At 37.1% G+C, this 17243-nt stretch overlaps 1 protein-coding gene across 1 annotated transcript; it reads left to right on the top strand.

Annotated features, from left to right (window-relative positions):
• The first annotated feature begins 550 nt into the window (after nt 1–550).
• LOC103714502 (integrin-linked protein kinase 1-like) lies at nt 551–15847 on the top strand. The gene is made up of 11 exons (XM_039131450.1): nt 551–1060; nt 1987–2061; nt 7540–7656; nt 9139–9233; nt 9974–10094; nt 10185–10264; nt 14513–14572; nt 14648–14769; nt 14850–14935; nt 15017–15132; nt 15305–15847. The coding sequence occupies exons 1-11, from the start codon at nt 761–763 to the stop codon at nt 15396–15398; spliced, it is 1266 nt and encodes a 421-aa protein (XP_038987378.1). The 5' UTR covers nt 551–760; the 3' UTR covers nt 15399–15847.
• The last annotated feature ends 1396 nt before the right edge of the window (nt 15848–17243 follow it).

Raw genomic sequence — 17243 nt, 5'->3', positions numbered from 1 at the left:
AAAGAATAATTCAACAAACTTTCAATACCTAAAAGTATACCTACCTTAACTATGTAATTATTCTAATATGCAAAGAGTAGCCACTTGATTCTGGATAAGATCTAATCACAAGTAGGTGACATAAAAGGTTAGTAAAGCAAAAGAAAGCATGAGATCATATTAGAATAATTCAAGTGAGAAAATGACAATTTGATAGCGACAAAAATTTACGTGAAAGAAAAAATCTTCTCTTTTCATCACAAACAAAAGCTACTTATCGAACACCCAACTTATCGTCACTCTAGGGCACCTTATAGGTTGGAAAAGAAGCGTTGACTACAACGTTTCGAAACTTGTTATTTTGTAATATTGGATATATTGGTACTATATAAATCATTCATTTAAATAAAAATAGATAAATTTAAAATTTTTTTTAAGCATAACATAGGTAAACAATTACGTCACTTACGCCCATTCCGAATGTCAGAAGTCGTACCCAGCATGGAGAATATTAAACGGAATTGCGACTCGGACTGGTACGTCGCACAGCGGGTGCCGACTTCTCGCCCCCCTCGCGACTCAAATCGCGACGAAGCGTGAGCACGAAGTTTGGGTTGCAGATCTAGATCCGCGGACTGGGTCCCGAGACGCGTCCTCGAGGCAAAAGAGAAGGGCAGAGAGATTAGAGGATCATGAGGCCGAGAAAGTAGCAGTCGCATAGGATCCGCGATCGATCCGATTCCGATACGCTACGAGAGAGAGAGGGGTCGGGGGGAGAGAGATGAGCAGCGGCGGGGAGGAGGCGAGCGGGGCGGCGTCGTCGTCGTCGTCGTCGTCGTCGGCGAAGCGGAGGGAGAAGGCGAGGGTGAGCCGGACGTCGCTGATCCTGTGGCACACCCACCAGAACGATGCGTCGGCGGTGCGGAAGCTCCTGGAGGAAGACCCCGGCCTCGTCAACGCCCGCGACTACGACAACCGTACCCCGCTCCACGTCGCTTCCCTCCACGGCTGGATCGACGTCGCCAAGTGCCTCCTCGAATTCGGAGCCGACGTCAACGCCCAGGACCGCTGGAAGAACACGGTCGGTCGCCGGTTATCCATCCTTCCGTACTTCCTATATTTCAATTCATTATCGTGATTTCTCGTCATATCTCTGGTCTTCATCAATGCTTCTGCTGCATTTGGATTCATCATCTTGTTCTCATTAGATGGTTTTGGACAGTCAATTTTAATGCATAATGCGTTCCGATATCAGTAGAAGAATAGGCATGATTAGTATAAACAATCCTCATATCGAGAATTGAAAGGCATATGATGACACTCCTGTGTGCTGAGGCAGTGCTGGGAGATGTTTTCTATCATATTGCTTGCTTATGCTCCTACGATAAAAATGTCATATAAGTTTTTCTTCTTATGTATCAGTATCCTTACATGGTAGAATGAATGATTATTAAGTGAAAAGTCTAGGTCTAAATTTTGCAAAAATAACACGTAGATTTTTTTTTCTTTCTTTTTTGTTTTGGGTAGAATTTGCTTCTGTTTGTCTAGCAGACTGGCAGGGTAACTAATCAATGGACGTTCAGTTTAGAGAGAACTTTTACATCGAGACCATTTTTATGGAAAGCGAAGGGAAAAGTAAAATCAATTATGGTAATTATTGAAATTTAACTGAAATTCATTTAGAAATTAGAACATTTAACTTCAAACTTTTTTGGGAAAGAAGACACCATAAAAGTTCTCAAGGTATTAATTCCTTGTGCTTCATAGCAACCAAACAAATATTCTTCCTGATTTTCATATTGAAGAAATACATGCTGCTTTTGACCATTCTCCATATGTGCACAAATTGTAAGTCATTATGTTTGATGCTTGATTTCTAATTTTTTGGATATAACTTGACTGTTGTTTTAGAAGGCTTCCTATCATCTTCTTTTCCAGTTATGCAGTACTTAGTTTTAAATTGCCTATATGTGTCTCATGCTTTAAATTGTAATTTGTTCTTCACAGCCACTGGCTGATGCTGAAGGAGCTAAAAAACACAACATGATCGAGCTGTTAATATCATATGGCGGCTTGTCTTTTGTAAGTTCTCTTGTCATGTTGGATAGGATTGAAGCCCAATTAGTGTTACATCACTGGATATGTGTATACTATATGTCTGTGTCTTACAATAACTAATTGTGATGCTATTATAAAAGGCCTTTGTTGTTTCTTCTGCAATGGAGGAATTGATGTCTAGATAACATATACTTATTTAAGTTTTGTTACTAAAGAATTTATGGTCTGTTTTGCTCTTGAAACGAGGTTCAGCCTTGGGTGGTATGTGGCTATTAATTGAATTCATTTTTGGCTGTGAGAACCTGGCCTGAAACTTTGTTACATTGATTACTAAATACAGTAAATAGCATCTTACCTGTCCTCCCTGTTGTATATGATGTGTCTATCCCATATCATTTCACTTTTTTTTTAAAAATTTTATGTGTACTTTATCAAGTATATTCTTTTCAGCTGTTTTAAGCTTTTCAAGTAATAAATAACCATTTGGCTAGTTTTTGTATTGCCTTTCTCTAGTGCTCATCATCTTCTTCTATTTTGATTGATTGTCATACAATTTCTATATTTTTATATCTTTTCATGAGGATAAGGAGGGGCTTTTTAACAGGAGCAGAACTGAATTTATATAATATTTCTAGCTCTCAGAGTTGTAGGTCTAACCAATAACGCTCCTGTTGTGGGAATAAATGGTCCGAACTTAGTCCCACATCGACTAGATAACGGAGATGTCTGTTCCTTAAATGGAGGGGGGCTACCCCTTTCTCTTCAGAGGCGCATTTTGCGGGGCAAAACCGTGCGTTGGGAAGAAACTATGAAACCCCCTTCAAAGCAGACAATACTTCTGAGGAGAAGTAGTCGCTTTCGCTGTCTAAGCCCAGTGGGGACTGAGCTCTGGGGTTCGGAGGGATACCCTCCGACCTCATCAATGGTGCTTTCGTTGAGAGCCCTTGACCCCGACACAGACCCATCCGCTTGGGGGCTATGTTGTGGGAATAAAAGATCCGAACTTAGTCCCACATCGACTAGATAGCTGAGAGGTCTGCTTCTTAAATGGAGGGGGGCTATCCCTTTCTCTTCAGAGGCACCTTTTGCGGAGCAAAATCGTGCATTGGGAAGAGACTATGAAACCCCCTCCGAAGCGGACAATATCTCTGAAGAGAAGCAGTCACTTCCGCTGTCTAAGCCCAGTGGGGACTGAGCTCTGGGGTTCGGGGGGATACCCTCCGACTTCATTAGCTCCTTTCAATGCATTAATCCCAAAAGAGGTTTTAATCTCCCTTGGCATAGGACTGACTGGCATTTCATGTACTTTGTATTGAAATTTGAAAAAAAATATATTAATAGAGAACTTAAATGATCCTTTTCAATTAAAAACTAAAAAGTGATTTAACGGGTGCCATGTCAACCTAGTGCTAGGTGCTGGTACTAGCCCAGCACGATATGAGCGAATCTATAGTGGTTGCACTTAAACCATGTTTGATATTCATCATCTATTTTAAAAGTGCTCACATCAGTATTCTTTTTTCAACATCTCTTTTACTTCCATATTTACGTAGAATTTTTTCCAAGATGAGCTGCATATTTGGAAATAACTAGTCCTAAGATATGCAAACTGAACACAAGCGAGACTTGTTTCAGACCAATCTTTCAAACTTGTAAACATTATTTAGTGCCAATTTGTACCGGGCTGTATAGGGCATACTGTATTAACTTGGTATAGCATTGATATAGTATGGAGGTATGGTATGCCTATATATCTACACATGGCATGGGTGTTGTGCAGACTCCATTAGTGTACCATGTATTGATACAGGTGTGTACTATAGTATCAGCAGGGCACCTATATGGTACCCAATGTAGAGACCTAAACATTCCTTGTAAAAACTTTTCATCCTTCTCCAATAATCCTTTTTTGTACATAACTAGTGTTTATTGGTGTTTCTATTTTGTTCACCTAAATTAGAATCATCATGAAGGTGCTTGTATCTCCTTTCCTAATAGCTTCTTTGTTAAGCCTTATGACGTTATTTTGTTTTCCTTTTCTATGATAAAAAGAATTCAGTTCCACTTTTAACTGTCATTTTGTTGGAAATGATGGACCCTAAGTGTTTTTTCCTTTCAAACAAAAAAGTGTTCCCTAAGAACAAAATAAGTCAATTTTCCTCTCTGCCAAATACATGCTATATGTGCAAGGCCATAGTTTTATTATTTCTAGGCTGTATATAGTGTTATTTGTTGTGTGCAAAAACATGGTGTGCCATTATAATAACAATTTCACACCAGATTATAACTGACACCTTGTAACAACGGCGATGACCAAATTCAACCATTTTAGATACTTCCAAACTATGAATTTGACATTTTATATTTAAAATAATTCCTAGTATGAGCTCTTCATACAATGATAAAAATTATATATCATCCTCACTAGCATCCCAGCTAGTGGTTGACTATGAAAGAAATCCTCCAAGCAAAGGTCAGTGAATTGATTAAGTTCTTACGATTGGTTGTTAACTTGATGCCCACCCTCGAAGATTTTTTTTGCCAAAGCATTGGCATAGGAAACTTTGGACAAAAAAGAGCAGTCATGAAACCTATAAAGATAATTGGTGGTCATGTAGTTTAAACTATTACAGCAAAGAGAAATTGATGCTTCCAAGTTAGAAGATCGAGCCTTGTTAGCAAGAAGGTGAAGAACTTTGTGAAAGAGGATAACTTTTCAACACTCTATGTCATGGTTTTAGTTGAATATATTTTCAGTTTGATATGGGTTTTGAGTTAAGTTTATTGCTATGTTTGGTTACCAAGATAAGGGCCGGAATGGACTGTGAATTCGTGTTTGGACCCAATGTTAGAGTAGGGTAACCTTTTGCATGCAATTTTGAACATTGGTTGAAAAAATCATGCATATTTTATATTCATGATCACTAAACAGTATTGAGTATCTATCACACGTCGGTCTTAAAGCCAGAAAAGAGTTCATGAGTGCTCTATTCCATTTTGATTCCAATTTTGATAATCCTATGAATGAAACATAACAAAAGAGATCAAGGAGCCTTTTTCATAAATATTGTCTATTTGGTTGATTAAAGCCTAAGATTAGATGCTCTGGATGGTCTACTGAATCTATATTGATCCAAATTTTTAGTTATAGTTCCAAGCCAACAATATGAGGGCTACTAAAGGAGTGGCTGACCACCATATGAAGCCCTACTATAGAGTGTTTCCACCACTCTTTGGGCGCAACAAGGGACCGGATGACTGTTTCTTAGGGCTGGCTATCGGAGGTACATCTCTAATTGGCCTTCCCTTTTGGCTGTGTCTAAAAGCTTTTAACCACCCCCTTGTATCAGACCAATGCTTGTGAGTTGCACTAATCCCCTTGCACCACATGGAAAAGGGAACTTTCATGTGTGTGAAGTAAGTGCCAGATGGCATCACTCCTTTTCTTTGTTTCCTTTTTTGTTTTAGGAAAAAGTAAGGAGAGAGTTTTTTGATAGCTTCAAGCTTAATGAAAGTCTGAGAGATGTTTTAGGGTTTTAAAAGGGGTCTCTATGTTGTAATACTGATTGTTACTCCTAGAAAATATATTCATACTTCTCGTCTTTTCTCCTCTTTAGAAGATTGGTGCATCAATTTTAGGCTGTGGATTGTGGGCCCTTGTTGTGGAATCAACTTGGACTTCAGAAATCAAAAAAGATCCAGAAATCATCTTTCCTTTTCATATCCAAAGTCAATTTTGGATTCATACAAATGTAGGTTGATTGCTTTCGATCAACTCTACACCTGCAATCCTCACATATTCCTGTAGACTTGGATAGATTGGGAGTGAAGATGACAAGGTTCGATAGATGGAACTAAGTTCTCATCAAGTTTGCGATATGACTAAAATGATAGGAGGACCAAAATAAGTTGTTGTAAATTCCAACAGGTGTTACATGAGCGTGTTGGTGTAAGAATGTAACCTTAGAAGTTAGCTTGTTGAGAGTGCGATGCTTTTTTTTCTTCTTTTTTTTTTTTGGGGGGGGGGGGGGGGTGGGGGGGGGGGGGTGGGGGGGTGGGGGGTGGAAGGGCAGAGTAATGTATTTAATTTATTTTAGAAAATGTACAAGCAGAGTTATCTATGTATACAAAATCATTAAGTTGTCTAGGGAGGGTCTCAGACCAAAACCAACAGCCCCCATGCTCTCCAGCAAAACAAGCCAAAAAATTGGCTGGTTGATTGGCCTGTCTGAAAATGTGTGAAACCCAAAACTCCTGTAGCTGTGACACCATGTGCCATATATCAAGAGTACATGGGTGGGCCTATGCAATGGAAGTTGGCTGCATTGTATCCATTTAACCATCATGAGGGAGTCTCCCTCCAACCAAAATCTGAGGGGTCATAGTTGCGAATTGCGATATTGCCAATGTCATAGCCTCCCACGTGGGACACAGATCAGCCATAGAGATCGTTATACCCAAAATTGGGCAAGCTCCAACTGTGTGAACCTTGCCTTGGTGGTCTGGGACTAAGTAACCCACACCTGCTACCTTGTTGCATTGCCTGAAGGAAGCGCCAAAATTGATCTTCAAAACCCTGGTGAGAGGGGTGGACCAAGGAAAGATGGTTTTTTTAGAAGCCCTGAGCTTGTGCATGTGTGTTTTAACTTTTCAGTAAGAAACTGTACCCCCACCATTGTTTGCGGCTTTACGCCATCTCAAATTCGTATGAACCTAAAAAAAATCCTCATATAAGTGACTTGATACATAATTTTTACCTTCTAGGTAGTTTAATTTTTTTAAATCATTATGGGTGGCACTGTTGATAGTTTACGAAAATACATGTATTATGATGCAAATACATAATGAAGTAGAGAAGGAAATGAAGGTCATACTAATATTTGATAATCCAATGATGAATTTATAGTCCTTGATGATCAAACCTTCATCGTTTTTTTAGTTTTGTAAAGGACTGTCAATCTCCAGAAACAAAAGTTACTGCATTCAGGTGAAGGTTTGTGAAGAAATCTGTTTAAGATAGCAATTAAATCCAAGGGCAGAGATTGGCAAAGGAACATCCATTGTTTCATGATAGAGATTCAAACCTATTGTTAGAGAATCATGAAAGAGATTTCAGGTCAGTTGTTATGTAACTGGGGAAGGTAGTTTTGCAAGTGCTTTTTACTATATATAATCCAATGATGGCGTTCAATGGTTTTGTGCAGATGATTTAGTTGTTCAATGGTTTTGCACATATGTACAGTGACTCTATACGATTCAGATAACTACAGCAGTAACTTTAGCAAATGCAAACTAGTTGTTGAATATATAGTTCATTACTTCATTTGCTTTCATTGTCTCAGACTAACAAAAGCTACTGGCTTCTCCATGTATGATGCTCAATTTCATATTGTTATATGATGATTTCATGAAGTCTGCATTCCTTTTGCAGTAGTATATTATTTAATTTTTTTTATTGTTTAAGCTTTTATAAGTAACTTTTTACCTGGATACATACTGCAGGGACAAAATGGGAGCCATTTTGAACCGAAGCCTGTTCCACCTCCTCTTCCTAACAAGTGTGACTGGGAAATAGAACCCTCTGAGTTGGATTTCTCGACTTCAACCTTAATTGGAAAGGTTTTTCTCTGCTATTAATGTTTCTGATATTTCATCATGTACCAGCTAATGAATCTTGTACGTTAATTTATTATTCAGATTTCAGATTAGTTGGAAGAAGCTGAAAACTTGAGTCTGAAATGTTCTGAAGGTTTCGGGTTCCCTTCATGTTTCTGAATCAATTGAATGCTGGAAGCTTGTTATCAGCTATTAAGCAGTATCTTTAACTTTTTATTGCCCAGAATCATATATACAGTTGTTGTTCATAGAGGCTAAGAACTTGCCTTTGCAAAAGGCTTAACCTGCATTTCTCAACTATCTGCTACTTGAGAGCACATTTTTGTTGTTGAATATGAATGCATCAGTTTACTCCTGTATGTACCATGCATATTGTCTCTCTAGTATTCTGTATTAATCACTGCAGGACTGGGCTTCCAGGTCCACAGAAGATTCTTAATATAAAACCATGAGATGTCATCAATGTTTATCATTTACATTTGGAACTTCAAAGCTCAGACTATGTCTGAAGGTTGATACCAACTAAGTCATTTTTCGAAACACTACCTTGCAGAATTCCAAACCATGCAATTGTTATGATCTGAACATTCTTCTTGTTAAGCAACTAAAACTCTGGGCATGTTGATGCTGGAAGAAATCCACTAGTTCCTTAGCAACCATCAAATGTGGATGTGTTTAGGAGTTTGAAATGAGTGCAATAAAGCAAAACCAGAAGAATAAAGGATCAAACGTTGAAGGTCCAGTTAAATTTATGGCTCACCATTATGATCATTATCATAAATGGCCTTGATAAGAGTTCAGACTGAAACAGGAATTTGGGAGAAATATTTGCTTGTACGCTGGATATTTGCCTGCCTTTTTGTGAGCTATTGGTATTTGTTATTTATTTATGCTTCAAGCTCCATATAGGTTCGCCGACCTTACAACACTTCACCATAATGGTCCATCAAAATGTGATTTGCAAAAAGTGATATTCGAGATATCATAAGTCAAGAATTATTTGAAGTCCTAGAAGAATCATGACATGACAGATTTGCCAAATGTGAAGTACCACTGAAACAAGATGTTATTGTGATGGCAAAGCAAAAGGAATTGCTCAAACTAGTCACAAAACACCTATGTCCCAAAGTGTTAGCACTTGTGGAAACCCAAAATTTGCAGTTTGTAGTTAACAATAGTCATTTAAGGAATGCGGAGTTGATGTTGCTTTGAATCATAAGATTCTGCTGTATGCTTGGCTGGATCATTACTTTGTTTCACAAATGGTTAAAACTTTTCTATGGAAAATTATTTTTTCAATGAACTTGTGATATCTAGGCATAGTGCATATGCTCCAATATGAACTTATTTTCCTCTTAGAAACATCTATTAAGCAACAAGTCATTCCGGTTACCTTAAATCAAATTAGTTTTTGGGAACTTTATGATGTTTTAATTTTCAAGTCTATCCTTGTTTTCTTTTAGTAATAATAGCTCATGATTGCAGGGTTCATTTGGTGAAATTTTAAAAGCTTATTGGCGTGGAACGCCAGTGGCAGTCAAACGCATTCTTCCATCTCTATCAGATGATAGATTGGTGATGTAAGGCATTTTATTGCTTTGTTCATATTCTGACATACACAATTTTGATCTCATAATTTCATGGCCCTTTTTGTTAAATGCATAAATTGCAGAATTTGTTTCTTTGGGATATAAATACTCAAACTTTTGAATCACTATTCAACTTAGTATATTCAGTTAGCTTAATAATAGTATGTTATTCTTTAAAACATTTGTAATTGAAAAGATTCACAACTATGATACACCCTCAATGTACCTGCATTATCCTCCAAAATAATATAGATATATCTCATCTTTTGTTAATTTTTCCCTAAATTATTCACTCTTTTGTAGAAAAAATTGAATTTTCAATTATGAACTTATTCAAAATCTTTTTTTACATGGTTCTATTGTCAAGAATTTTTTCATATTTTATTGAAAGGAAAACTATGTAAGCAACACTAATTGTGAACTAGTGTAAATGGGTAAAAGTTGATTTAGATTTTGGATATAGATTAATCAAGTTCTTTATTTTTTTCTGGATGTTAGCAAATTCTGAAATGATATAATAAAAGCTTTAGAAATTCTTAATGCGACAAACTTTGCCATAGAGGCATCACTTCAATATGCAACTTTTGTTGTTCTTGTTTCCAAGAATGAGGATGTAGTGGAACTAAAGCACCAGAAATTTATTAGTTTGTTCAATGGGATCTCATTACATGAGGTGGAATTGACCCCATGGAAACAGCATATCCTTATAGTCTTGTGCTTTCATGATTCAGGCAAGATTTCAGGCATGAGGTTAAGTTACTAGTGAAGTTGCGCCATCCTAATATTGTTCAGTTCCTTGGAGCAGTCACTGAAAGGAAACCTTTGATGCTAATAACAGAATATCTGCGAGGGGTATGAATGATGCAGTCTGTTTAAAGCTAGTCTGCTGTTGGTAATATTCTCTTGTTTCTGAAGCAATGCTTTGTGTCTATTTTGTTTCAGGGTGATCTTCACCAGTTCTTGAAAGAAAAGGGGTCACTTAGTCCATTAATGGCTGTTAATTTTGCACTAGATATTGCCAGGTAAATAAGATTTTCTTTTCTTAGTATTTGCTATTCATTTCATATTCATTGAAGCATTAACAGAAGTGCTGCTCTCTTTTAACGAGATAGAAGGCAATGGCAAATATGAATGACAAATCCACTATATAGGCTTAAATACTCTTTATTATGCACACTCTTATGTTAGCTTCAACTCTAGCAGTGTTTGCAAGTACAAAGCAAGAATAGTGTTAGCAGATCTTCTAGACTCATTTATTCATATCATAGAGCAATTCTGTTTTGATATTGTTGGTTTCTTTCTTTCTTATCCATCCTTTTTGGTCAGGGGCGGCTCAATGCATTTGGCGGCCTAAGGCGAACTTTCTAAGAGAGGCCTTTTTTTTAAATAATAATAATAATAATAATAAATTTTAATAAGTGCAAAATATTTTAAAAATTTATTTAAAAATAATCCGTCTAGCTTTTTGAGATGCAAAATTGCTAATCAAACTTTTGTACTCAAGATTCATTAAAATACTATTTTCTATCGATAATATAGCTAATCCATTTAATCTTTCTTGTGACATAGTTGACCGCAAATAAGATTTTATCAACTTTAATTTTGAAAAACTTCTTTCAGCAGAAGCAACTGTTACAGGTATTGTTAACAATATTCTGTAAGCAATGCATGCATTTGGAAAAGAATCTGTTTTTTTAATAAAACTTAAAGTATCAATAGGGGTACAAGTTTCTATTTGTAAAATTTCTTTTAAAACGTTTAACTCTGAAAATAGATCAAGACCATCAATATCAGAATATTCACCATGCTTTAAATAGTTTTCAAGATTAAGACAACACCTTTTCAAATTCTCTTCATTCAAAGATTTTAACTTTCTAAAATTAAACAAAAAACCAAAAAAATCTTCATATATGGTGAATTGTTCAAACCTACTTTGAATTGAAGAAATAGCTTGATCTACTACATATAAAAAGTAATCAATTCTAAAAGATTCTTCAGCTGATCTTATTGTCTCATCATCAGTATTTTCATCAAATTGTTTTTTTCTACGGATCACACGTTTTTCACGAAATGTAGGTTCTATTTCCATTTCATTTGCAATTTCTTTATATGAATTCAAAGCATTCATAAATCCATTTTCTCTATAACTTTTTAAATAAGAAAGAAGACCTTTTAATTGATCTATAGCAACATCAATATGCATGTCTTCAGATTGTAAATTCTTACTAACTGAGTTAACAGCAAACAATATATCGTACCAAATATTCATGCCTAATAAGAATTCAAAATTTTCAATCTCATATGTAGCTAAACATATGGCTTCACTCTTTATTTTAGGATCTTCACTAGTTTCCGCTAATTGAATTAAGGCATCTCTTATTTTAGGAGCTTGATGTTTAATTGCTTTGACACTTTCAATACGACTTTTCCAACGTGTTTGTGATAAAGGTTTAAGAGTTAATGTAGATACATTATCTTGTAAAATTTTCCATCGTTTTGTAGAAGAAGAAAATAAGGTATAAATTCGTTGTATTACTCCAAAAAAAGATATAGCCTTAGGACATGAGTTAGCAGTATCACATAATACTAAATTCAAGTTATGACATCCACATGGTGTGTAAAATGCTCTAGGATTTATATCTAATAATCTTTTTTGTACACCTTGATGTTTTCCTTTCATATTAGATCCATTGTCATACCCTTGTCCTCTTATATCATTAACCTCAAGTTTATGTTTTTCTATTATATTTATAAGTTCATTAAAAAGGCCCTTTCCAGAGGTATCATCTACTTCTAAAAATTCTAAAAAATATTCTTCTACTTTTACTGGACTTGTTGAAGTATCTACACATCTTAAAACTAGGGTCATTTGTTCCTGATGGCTTGCATCAGGAGTGCAATCAAGTATTACAGAAAAGTATTTTGCTTCTTTAATCTTTTTAATTATTATAGCTTTAATTTCAGACGCTAATATTTGAATCAATTCATTTTGAATATTATGACCTAAATAATGATTGTGAATTTCACCATGTTGAATGCGTCGAACATGTTCTTGCATTACTGGATCAAATTCTGCAATCGTTTCAATAAAACTTAGAAAATTTCCGTTATTGCTTTGATAGATCTTTTCATTCTTTCCTCGAAATGCTAAATTATTTTTTGCAAGATTTTTTACAACAGCAATAATTCTCAATAAAACTTTTTTCCAATGATCCTTCTCTTGGTTTATTTGTTCTTGGAGACTTTTATCAATTGTCTTATTTTTTATCAATCCACCTATTCATGCTAATGATATGCTCATTAGTTGTTTCATGACTTTTAAGCTTGATACCTAGATTTTTCCAATCCCTACTTCCTTCATTGACTAATTGACTCGTGCTAGACTTTGAATCAAATAATTTACAACAAAAACAATATACCCTATCCAAATCCTTTGAATACACTAACCATCTTCTATCATATTTTTCGCCATTAGGTAACTTACGAATATAATGTATAGTAGAAAAGTGTCTATTATTTTCATCCCTAGAAAAATGAAGATCATAATCTCTAATTGGACCTCTTTCTACTAATAGATCTCTCAACTTTGTATCAATATTTTTCCATTGACCAGGATCATATATAGAAATAGAACTAGTTTCATTAAATTCTACACTATCCTTATTTATCCTATCTTCATCTAATTTCTTATTGTGTTCTTCACTAGATATTGTTTGGTTGTCAATCTCAATTTGTTCCGTTCTTTTTATATCATCTTCTAACTCTATTTCGTTTTGAGTTGAACTTGATGTAGTGTTTTGTTTATTTGTGACAATAAATCTATCTAAAGCACCTTTTTGAGATTGAATGAGTTTTTCGATTTTTCTTTTCTTTTTGAGTTTTTCATACCCACATTCAAATTTTCTATTAGACATTTGAATCCAAAAATAATATTATCAAACCAAACAATTAAGACAATCACTACAAACAAATCAAAATAGAATAGAGTTGAAAATGATAAAACCCGAAATGCCAATAGAAGGGGTGCCGGACTCGACGACGAACTCCAGTCCCAACAAGCGGTGCCGGACTCGACGACGAACTCTGAACTCAAATCCCAACAAGCGGTGCCGAACTCAATTTTAATGGAGACCCTAGACATGAAAAACTATTATCAATTTTTAAGAATAGACATAAAATTTATTTTCAAGAATCCGACAATAAAAATTTTGATAGCATTGAAATATAAATAGTAAAGTGGAAATGGGTGCCGGGCTGCCGGCTGCCGGCACAGTTCCGGCAGCCGGCACATTCTGCCCAAAAAATAAATCCCCCGTTCCCCACTCCCCGGACGGCCAGACCCAGACTGCCAGACACCCAGGGGCGGAGCCGCGGAAACAAAGGGGAAAACGGAAAACAGGGGCGGAGCCGCGGAAACAGGGGCGGAGCCGCGGAACGGAAACAGGGGCGGAGCTGGACTGCTGGAGAAGCCAGAAGGAGAAGGAGAACTCACCTGAAACAGGGGCGGAGCCGCGGAACGGAAACAGGGGCGGAGCTGGACTGCGGAGCCGCGGAGGGCCGAGAACGAGAAGGAGACCTGGAGAAGAGACGCCGGCGTCAAGTCTCAAGAACCGATTTATCGAGATTCGAGGAACGGGAAGCCGGGAAGGAAGAGGAAGAACTGTTGAGTGACTTGAGGATTAGGGATTTAAGAACTCAAGGATGAAGAAGAAGACGCCGTCCACTTTGGTTATTTGGGATTTAAGAAGCAAGAAGACGGTGGCGTGCCAGGCGGATGGTTGGATGGAGAAGACGGGCTACCTAGTTGGCTACGCTAGGGCTTGGGCTAGTTGGCTACGCTAGGGCTTGTTGCCGTTGGCCTGGATGCCGGTTGCGGAGGACCGTTGGTCGCTGGCTCGCTGCCCGCTGGTCGCTGGAGCCTGGAGGAGGAGCTCGCTGGGCGGAGGCCGGAGGCGGAGGCCTTCCTTTGGTCCGAGGCCCTAGGCGACCGCCTCGATCGCCTAGGGCTCGGGCCGGCACTGTTTTTGGTAGAGGTGGAGAAAACTGTCTCCAAAATGTATTAAAGAAAATGTTAATCCAGTCTTGCCTAGGGATCATCCAAGTGCTTAATGTTTTCACAAGAATAGTTTTGTATTCATTTGATCTATTTTGAAAACAGATTCCTATTTCCGAGGATTGTTTGTTTATTTGGTTGTGCTGACAGCTTACAGCAGCACCTACGTAGACAGGTGGCTTCTTATGCACTTTTTCTTGGCTTTATGTGTCTACAGGGGCATGGCTTATCTTCATAACGAGCCCAATGTTATAATCCACCGAGATTTAAAGCCTAGGTAACTTCAGTCTGTGATTATTACATGCTGTTGTTTTGATTGAATATAGAGCTGATTTAAATTAATTTGCTTCAGGAATGTCCTCTTGGTGAACTCCAACGCAGACCATTTGAAGGTTGGAGATTTTGGACTTAGTAAGCTGATCAGAGTACAGAACTCTCATGATGTGTACAAGATGACCGGAGAAACTGGAAGCTGTAAGTTCTACACCTGTTTATCAGATTAAATAAATTATGAATTTTGGGCTGATTTTCATGTTGCTTTTTGAGAACTGAAGATCGATATATGGCTCCTGAAGTATTCAAGCACAGGAAATATGATAAGAAAGTCGATGTTTTCTCCTTTGCTATGATACTATATGAGGTAAGTTGCCTTGGAAATAACAATTGACTGGCAAGTATTTAGACTCCATACTTTTTACATATCTGTGCTTTTCTGCTGCAGATGCTTGAAGGAGATCCCCCATTCTCAAATTATGAACCATATGAAGCTGCAAAATACGTGGCAGGCGGACACCGTCCAACATGTCGAGCGAAAGGATATGTTCAAGAATTGAGAGAGTAAGTACAAAGTTTAGCTATTGAACAGCATAGGTGTCCCTCAACAACTAGTTACTGATTTTTTTTTAATTCCACCAGTCGTTTTGTAACCCTCGACCTTTGATCATTTTCCTCAGCTAACATTCTCAATGCATCATGTGACATTTAAGTTTTGGGTTATCAAATTCTGTAGGTTGACAGACCAATGTTGGGCTGCTGATATGAACCAGAGGCCTTCTTTTCTAGAGATACTCAAGAGGCTTGAAAGAATCAAGGAGAAGCTGTAGAGCATCACTGGCACATTTTGTAACTCAGTTTCTCAGATTATGTTTTTCTCTTGCATCATTGGGCATGCTACCTTGATTGGTATGGGAATTCATTATGCAGTATACTCAGAAAGTTTATCACATGATACATTAGAAAATTGACCGATGAACACCTGGCCATGGGCCATTTGTTGCAAAACAATGTAATTTGTTCCTCCTCTTTTCTCCAGCCTTTTTTTTTCTTTCCAATTTTCACTTATTTCTGGTTGGCATTGTTGTTGGAAGTTGATCAAGGTAGCTATTGAGCCCTTTCTATCATTGCTCACATTGCAATATAACCAAGAATAGGCCATCAAATTTGCTGTCTGTAAAGTTACTTTCTAAAATTTGCGAGGTTGTTTTCTGTATGAGACATTCCTTTTGTACATTGAGATCTTGAATGTTACCAAACAAATGTTAGTTTGCTTGCAGTGTTGTGCTGATCTGTAAACGGGACATTGTACTATATTAATATGGTTTGCATATGTGTCGATCTCTTTGCAGCTTTCGACAATTCTACATTATAACAGTTCCAAATCACATCCTTCATTATACTATACAATTATGGACTCGCTTGTTTTCTGGTGTAAAAATGTCACGCCTAATCAGCTTTTGTGAATCTGTGAAAAGTCAGTGATCCATTTCTTATGCAGCAGGACGATGTTCTAACTGTGCTACCCAAAAAGAAATCGAGCAGTTCCACTGGCCAGAAAGAATGCAAGTAGTTCCACTTGTTGTACAAGACACTGTGACTTCTGCCCAGATTCACCTCTACCTGCAACGTTTTTTTCAGTGGAAACTTCATATGCTTATCATAATCGGCCTTTATACCTAATCCACATCCTCGAAGACACAGGTAACTCCTTAGTCCTGGCTTGGTTAAATCAATAACATTCAAAAGAAAAATAACATAGTTGTAGTTGATGAAATGAAACTAACAAGTTGAGATTAGATTAAAATCATTGCCAAAACTTCAGGCTTAAACCAGGATTTTAGTTTAGGAATCCAATAGAAATATATTGCGAAGAAAGGCTCTCAGCGAGGGTGACTTCCATTTTAAGAGCCTAGAGATATTCAGTGCATTGAGTCTGTAACCTCCTATTATATCCCAGGCTTTCTCAGAACAATTCTATAAAAACGCTTGGCTTCCCAGATCAGCTAGCTAGCTTGATGACTTGGATATCTATTATTCAAAGCCATATCACTGCATTAGGACTATTAGAATATTTCTAGCAACAAGTTAATCAGGATAGAAACAAGGCCATCAATTCTAACAACAATGGCAAAAATTATCAACAAAGTATTCCAGGAACCCACATGGCATGATCAAGGGGCTCCCAAGGAATGCTACCGAAAAGACCTGCATTTTTTGGCCACAAATATTATGCTGGCTTCAGAGATTAAATTTGAAGGATATATTATAATCAAATAGTCATGCCCTTTGTCCATAAGAGCATGGTTTCTTGAATGCTGTAATAGAGAGGTTAACATTAATTATTATTTCCCTGTAAGATGGGCATCTGTTTTTCCCACCTGATGTTAGTAGGATAAAGAGGACTGAATTCCATACGTGTATGTATAACCAGGGTGCATGTTCTATGGAATGTCACATGACTTTATACAGAGAGTGGTATTTTCACTGCCATTCTCTGTGTTGATCTAGGTTGATAAATGAGTACATCAGAAACTGTTCAGCTTCCTCATCAAGCAAGTCTCTGGATCATGATTTGTCATATCGTATCTAACCAAACAGTATGAAGCAGACCGTATTGTACCTATTTGGTATCAGTATACAGTATGGGGTACCGATATTTGGTACGCCAACCA

Source organism: Phoenix dactylifera, chromosome 11 (assembly GCF_009389715.1).
Source record: "Phoenix dactylifera cultivar Barhee BC4 chromosome 11, palm_55x_up_171113_PBpolish2nd_filt_p, whole genome shotgun sequence".
Classification (NCBI taxonomy): domain Eukaryota; kingdom Viridiplantae; phylum Streptophyta; class Magnoliopsida; order Arecales; family Arecaceae; genus Phoenix; species Phoenix dactylifera.
The sequence above is the reverse complement of the archived record's forward strand: the minus strand, read 5'-3'. Positions and strand labels throughout refer to the sequence as shown.